Raw genomic sequence first — 7428 nt, 5'->3', positions numbered from 1 at the left:
TCTCTCCCGAGCTCTTGTTCTATAGGGTTTTTCTTGAGCAAGAGTGATGGAAGATTACATGGGCCAAATGAGAGAGAACAATAGCAGCAATAATATGGGCACACCATCTACTAGACTACTACTCTCTTATACGGGTCGGGTGGAGGATCGGTTCTTTCCCCAGATACCACCAATACTTCTTTGTATGGGAGAGGAGGAGGCAGTACTATCGAAAGTGGAGGTACCCAGAAATTTTGTAATTACCCTTCTGTGATGAGCTTTCATAACGAAGATAAATCTCTTAAAGCTAAGATCATTTCCCACCCTCACTATACTAACCTTCTTCAAGCGTACATGGACTGTAAAAAGGTGACCTAAATTCATATAATTCTCGAACTCAGAATAATTACAGGTTATATACACAATATTACGAGGAATGACAATGGGCTAATTTACCTGATAGAAGTTGCAGAGAGATTCTTCAGGTTGGAAGATATGTTTGGGTTCGATAAGGCCAGCAATATTGCCGACTGGCTGCTCGTGAAATCAAAACCCGTTATTCAAGATCTACTCCCCCGGCAGTTAGACCGTACTTGCAATCTCATTGGTCTATCAAACAACGGATCTTCTGCATCAGAATGTGAAGTTATGTCTGGAATTGATGATCAATCCATGGAGAAAATTAAGGAAGATAGGGTGCTTATAGTAGGTAACGCAAAATCGACTTCCTCTAGCAGCAACAAAGATAAGAAAAAGCTTGATAGAGGAGTTAGGAAAAGTGTGTATATTCATCACTCTCTTGCTAAAGAAACTAGGGAACAAGCAAGAGCAGGGGTAAGGAAGAGGACAATTGAAAAGAGAAATAACAAGATTGGAGGGGGTGATGTTTGTGGTTCTGGCTCTGATAAGGTGATGAATCAAAATGTAAATCGATTAGGGTCTTGGATTCCCTTTGGAGAAAACCAAGCTCAAACAACTGATCAAGCGGAATATCCAAATTCCCATTTTCAATATAAGCAAGGGATTGCTGGTGATAACTCGAGAGAGAGAGAGAGAGAGAGATTTTGCATATTATTTTTTTTTAAATAAGTGAAAATATCATAAATGTTCACTGTGGTAGTGAATTGACGAAAATGCCCTTCAGTTAACGGACAAAAGTTAACGGTGTTAGCAATAAGGACCAATCGTCAAAAGTTTTGAAAACACAGGGACCATCTATGACGTTTTTAAACCATGGGGACTAAACTTCAGATTTTGAGAAACCACATGGACCATTTATGATGTTTTTTCTTTTAAAAAAATAGCAAAATAGTCATTTCATTTAGGGTATAGGAAAAATCAACAACCAAACCATGCCAAAATAACTCAGGCTGAAATTTTTTGAACGGTACTAATAAAAAACAACAAACCACATGCACATTTTTGAAGTTTTCTCTAAATACAATGACTTGATATATACAAAAATTAGTTGGGCGAAAATGAAAACATATGTTGTAAGTTTATCCTTATACAGTACTACAAGGTTGGAAAACTTGCCCATGTTCTTATTTCTCAGGGTTGATTATTGAAATGAAACTTGATGTTTTAAATAAAGATTAAAAAATGCATATATTTCCTGGGCCGATAAGTTTAGATGAGCTGTATTTTCTACACATGGATTGTTTGTTGTTCTTCCCTAATGTGGTTTACACTTTCCTCTTTCCTCTTTCCTATATATAATCTTGGGACAATTCTCTCATCTTTGCCTTTTGCATGGTCCTACATTGTGGATATACACCAATTGGCGGATAGATATTTGCCTACAAGGCTACAACTCTACAAGTTACAATACAAACCTACAACCAGTGGAAACAGGCCAAAAGTCCAACCACGAGAAGTCTTTTTAAGGGTCAAAACTTCGTCAACTGGAACAACTTGTTTATCTACGTATTATAGTTCATTTTTTTGTAGAACCTTAAAACTCAGTTATTTTTATCTTATGAACTAGGTTATAAACACTTATTTTCCTAGATAAGTGTCAACTAGCTTATAAGCACTTATATTCCTAGTTTTTTTTTTTTTTTTTAATCTACTTTCAGATACATATAGATAAGTTGAAGAAACTTTTTAATAAATATTATATATATATATATATATATATATATATATATATATATATATATATATATATATATATGTTAGTATATCTAAATGTCTATTTATATTATTTTACATTTCATTCTAGTTTATTAACTACTCTTTACCAAACAATAATATTAATTTATAAGCTAGTTTATCAATTTATAAGCTAGTTTATCAACTATCAACTGACTTTTCGACTAAAAACCAACTTTTAAAAAACCAACTTTTCACTTGATTTACCAAAGAGAACCTTTTATTTATATATATATATATATATATATATATATATATATATATATATATATATATATATATATATATATAAAAGCAAAGCTGAGCATTTCTAACCCAAGTGGGTCCATAGTTGGCCCATAATGACTCATGAACCGGCTCATTTGAGCAACTAACATATGCCAAGCCAAGGGAGATGGATGGCTTGTTGGAATGAATCAAAGGGGTCCGGACTATGACCTCTATTTTGTCACCTTTGTCCACCTTAATTATCTCTCGCCTTTCATTTATAACTCCAGAAAACTCCAACCCACTAGTCATACCCTCCCGTTTAACACGATTCCAAATTTCAACATCTCCTAACTCTGTTTCTTGCACCTACGCAACATATACTCATCATATACATAATATATTTATTTCCCACAAGTCCTTATTCTTATACTACTTCCGTATAAGCAAAAACACTCAATATTAGCTTCCAAGAAATAAAAATTTAATAAAAAATAAAATACACACCGAACAAACAAATAACAAATGTAAAATACCAACATATTGAGGGATCTAAAATGACTGACTATATTTACTTTCTTTTTTGTGATCGACGCTTTCCGATATGATATGTGCATAACAAGGGAAAGGGAAACATCCATATCCATATCCATATCAAACAATAAATGAATATTCTTTCTTCTAACAATTATTACTTACTTAAATGGATAAATGGATGGATGGATGGATCGGATCATCCGAGCCTGATGGCATTACTTGCCTCCACAAGCAACAATCTTGCAGGAAGCAACAGTATGACAAGCAAGTTCATATGTTGAGATGCAATCAGACTCGTGAACCTTTTCAAAGCCTCGCCTCCCAGGAGGTTGAGCTTGGTGGCCTGATTTTGACCATCTGGCACCATATCAATACCGCCACGTGGCACCACCAGGGGCCACCAAGCACGCCGCCTGTGCTCTCTCCTGACTTTCCTGACACGTTTAAGCTCTTGACGGATGACACTCTGAACCGACACCAAATACGAGACCATGTCATGGTCTCTCTGAATTGCCCCTTCAGACCCGTAAGCAGCTCGATCACTCAAGATCTCTAACGGGTGGGGCGTATTCAAAAACACAGACCGGGCAGCCCTCATTTGCTTCTCTGCCTCTAAAACATTCACATCATCAGATCTCAAAATGTACAGACCGCTGCCCGAAGGTAGAAGATCATGACTCGGTGAAAGTTTCGCATCTGGCTGCAGAATCAAAAACTCCCCCATCGGTGCATACAATAAATTCTGCCACACAAAAAAAAAAATCACATCATGCCTTTGTTAACAACAACAATCACAAAAAGCGGAGAGGAAAGCCAAAGAGATTTGCTTTTGTACCTGGTTATTGAGGCAGGGGTGATTCCGGAAATTCCCGTTGACTGCTTTGAGAAGCTCGGCTACGCGAGTCGGATATTTGCAAGAGAAAGCGCGGGGTACAATGTCGCGATGCAGAGTGATTGCTTGGAGATGACTTTTTGGTAATCCAAGTTTATGAAGAAGACGATCTCCTCCACACATAACTGAAGGTGCTCCAAATGTTATAACAGGAAGTAACGAAGAACGAGGGACTTGGTTTCTTATCAACAACATCAGATTCACAAGCAAAGATAAGCTTCCTCCAAGTGAATGCCCTGTGAAACGAAACTTTGCATTATCACCATGGCGTTGAAGGTGATCATGGACTTCAGGGAGCATTTGCTCATAAATCCCCTTTGCAGCCTCGTAAATACCCCTATGCACAATTACATCCAGTGACTCGAATTCAATAGGTTCGAAAAGCAGATTAGCTTGCCATGATGCAAGTGATTCGGATCCCTGAATCACAAAGTATCTCGTGGTGCTACCTTCATCATCACATATGAACCAATCACAAGGCGATGAATGCATAGAGCTCAGATCATCTGCAACAGCCTGTTTCACTTCTTCTTTAGCAGCAACTACAGCAGTCACTGAGTCTGTGGTTGCCATTAATGAAGCAACCTCTGCTTTCGTCATGCCAACACTGTCTGATTTATTGTTGGTGAAAGGAATAAAGCTTCTTGTTTGAGAATGTAGGTAGGAAGCAGCAGAGGCAGCAATATGATAAGCTATTGAAGGATTTATCAGATTTCCACCTCGATTATCTTCTTTGTTTTCAACCTTGTTTTGTGTGTCTGTGGTTTGTTCTACTTCGTCATCTTCTTCAACCCCATCAGCTTTCGAGGTCTGATCTTCTTTCTTTTTGGCGTCATCTTCTCCTTCCTGAACCACCCCGTCTAAAGCCTTCTCTTTCTCTGCTTTTGCAGCCAACTGGGCTTTCTTTTCTAGGGATGAAGTAACAAAACGGAGTCTATAATGTTTTAGGAGATTCCCAGGCTGAAAAAAAAAAAAAACGATACGGATCAACCATCGAAACTATAACAAATAACCTACATTGCTGCAATTACTTATGAAAAAGGTCTAGATCTGAACATCCTCTACAGTTTCTAAAGAATCGCCACACAATTCCAACAAACAGGACCATCTACGTACATTTCTATAATAATGAAACAAAATGAAATATTGAGGATAGACACGAAATGGGTACCTTGATTTGAGGTATGGAGTAAGCTAAACTCCCCAAATAGGACATTTGAGAATACAACCGTGCTTCAGCAAGAGAAACCCTTCTAAGAAGTTTTGAAAACGAAGCCTTATCGAATTCGATTTGGGCGTCATCGTAATCATCAACGCTACATGCATCACACTCTTCTGCATCATCTAAAGGAACCTCGTCTTGATGATCCAAAGGATTTCTACCTTCTCGATCTTCCTCTTCAATCAAACCATCCTTCCTTTCATTCCAAATAGACCTCACATGGAGAATCTTCAACACCCAATTCTCGTTTTCCTTGTTACTCTCGCTTTCTTCCTTCGTTTCTTCGTTTCTATCGACAGAAACGGCGTCGTCGACGGCCAACGCATCGTACCGGTTTCGGTTACCGACAAACAAAGAAGGGAGAGGGAATTTCAAAGAAAAACCCCACGGCCCTGTTGTCCGAGGAGCAGAGGAACCTGACACTGAAGGTTTCTCCGATGAAATCGCATTTGCCGTCGTCCGGCTGACGGCGGAGGTAGTAATTTGAGTTGTGTTTTTACGAATCTCGCCGGCTGCGGTGATCGGAGTCGTGATCCCAATAAACCCTGTCTTTAAATAGATACCATCCATCGTTGATGTTTGGTTTATACAAATCCTCTGGTTTCTTGGAGGAAAAAATTCAAACAAATGAGTTTATTATACAAATCTTAGATGATTTTAATAGTAATATGGGTTGAATTTCTTCGATTGATAACGTCCCAGGCACAATTCCTTGAGGTTTGAGTCCGATTTCAAAGAGGGAAAAGGAAAATGGAAGAGAGATGTAAATGAGAGAGAGAGAGAGAGAGAAAGGGAGATCTGTTGCACGTTGTTGAGACTTGAGACGAAGCACGGAACCATAAAACATAAATAGGTCACCGAACGTCCCTCTGGCCCGTGGCTCCCTCTCTCTTTCCTCAAATATTTTTGTTTAAAATTTTTAAATATCAGTATTTTCCTTTTTGGTTTGATAGACCTGTTTATCGAACAACGTTACACGTCTTTATCAATATAAATAAAATGAATCAACGGTTTATATACTTTTTAAATCGCCGGAAATAAGCAATTTGCATTTAGTTTCTATAATTTTAATTTTCTAAAATTATACTGTTTGTGTCACATTTTAGTTTACCTAAAGTACATCATGATAGTTTTAAATTTCTGGATTTATACTTTTCATCTATCCATTTTTTAAATAGGTAAATTTGCAGTAACGTTTCTGAAATTTGGTTCTATTGACGTATAAGTCATCAATTTTTTATTTTTTTATTTTTTTATTTTTTATTTATTTATTTATTTTTTTGCAATTTAGCTCAGAAAAAAGTGAATACTTGCAAAAAAACCTTGTTTCCGGCTAATGCCGGTTTTCAGGTATTTTCTGAAAATTTAGAGGATTTTTTTGAAAATAAACAATTAGAGATGCCTTTTTTGTTAATAGGGTTAAATTTAAGGATTTTTTTTGAAAAAAAAATAAAAAATTTGAAGGATTTTTTTGAAAATAAACAATTAGAGATGCATTTTTTGTTAATAGGGTTAAATTTAAAAACTTTTTTTGAAAAAAAAATTATATATATATATATATATATATATATATATATATATATATATATATATATATATATATATATATATATATATATATATATGCTTAGATTATTGTGTTCTAACTAATTATTGTGTGAATATAGGAATGATTGTGAACCAATCATTTTAGTTATTTTAAAAGAGTGATTAATATATATACTATTGAATTAAAAATAATTGAAAAATACCATCTAATTTAATTATAAGAGTATTTTAGTTAATTAACATAAATTTAAAAAAGGAAAATTCTATTTTTTTAGGGTTAATTAATTCTCTTGATTTAAAAATTCCGATTTTTTTATTAATTAAATTTTAATTGTAACGTACTTTTTAATTATACCCGATTTTATTTTGTCAGAATGAAATTGTGTTAGAATGATATTCTAGAAAAATAATAGGATACATATTTATGACGGAATACATATTTTGCTTAAATGAATTTCTTCAAGAAAAACAACATTCTTGAACCATTGGTTGAAAAATAATAATATCCTTATATATTCATAGACATTAGAATATAAATACGAATTCATACATATTCTTAAAGAATACTTAGTAATCGTATATATTTTAATACAATTATACATATTCTAACAGAATGTCATAAAAAATAAATAAAAGTCGTAAAAAATAGCATTCCTAAATATATAATTCTTGAACGTACCTGATCATTTTCAAAGGTCCATTCTTACGAAAATGACATTCTATGAGAATAACATCAGGTAAGAATGATTTTTTTTGTACAAATACCATTCTGTAAGTGTTGGAATAGTGTCCAAGGTCATTAACTATTGGTAATATTTCTAATATTAACAGGGTCCTTTTGGGTTGCCCTCAAGACCCAAATTGAGTAGAATAAATAAATGAGAAATTA

The 7428-nt window shown here is 34.9% G+C and overlaps 2 protein-coding genes across 2 annotated transcripts; one reads left to right on the top strand and one right to left on the bottom strand.

Moving 5' to 3' along the window:
• Positions 1–363: 363 nt before the first annotated feature.
• On the top strand, positions 364–1993 carry LOC145128314 (transcription factor TCP18-like; the record flags this gene model as incomplete). Its single annotated transcript, XM_079063120.1, has 1 exon — positions 364–1993. A coding segment is annotated over one exon (705 nt), but the record flags the coding sequence as incomplete, so codon positions are not given.
• A 790-nt stretch (positions 1994–2783) lies between these two features.
• LOC145128313 (phospholipase A1 PLIP2, chloroplastic-like) lies at positions 2784–5843 on the bottom strand. The gene is made up of 3 exons (XM_079063119.1): positions 4941–5843; positions 3713–4729; positions 2784–3619 (listed from the first exon to the last, which is right to left on the bottom strand). The coding sequence occupies exons 1-3, from the start codon at positions 5559–5561 to the stop codon at positions 3074–3076; spliced, it is 2184 nt and encodes a 727-aa protein (XP_078919245.1). The 5' UTR covers positions 5562–5843; the 3' UTR covers positions 2784–3073.
• Between the last annotated feature and the right edge of the window lie 1585 nt (positions 5844–7428).

Source organism: Lactuca virosa, chromosome 8 (assembly GCF_052849685.1).
Source record: "Lactuca virosa cultivar CGN04683 chromosome 8, Lactuca_virosa_CGN04683_v6, whole genome shotgun sequence".
Lineage (NCBI taxonomy): Eukaryota > Viridiplantae > Streptophyta > Magnoliopsida > Asterales > Asteraceae > Lactuca > Lactuca virosa.
This window is presented reverse-complemented; position numbering and strand designations above follow the sequence as displayed.

What these genes read in the sequence shown, in the direction of transcription:
- LOC145128313 (XM_079063119.1), bottom strand. Translation starts at nt 5,561, where the DNA reads ATGGATGGTATCTATTTAAAGACAGGGTTTATTGGGATCACGACTCCG. An exon ending in ACTCCATACCTCAAATCAAG is followed by an intron (nt 4,730 to 4,940) that starts GTACCCATTTCG and finishes TTTTTTTTTCAG; the next exon opens with CCTGGGAATCTCCTAAAACA. An exon ending in ACCCCTGCCTCAATAACCAG is followed by an intron (nt 3,620 to 3,712) that starts GTACAAAAGCAA and finishes TTTGTGTGGCAG; the next exon opens with AATTTATTGTATGCACCGAT.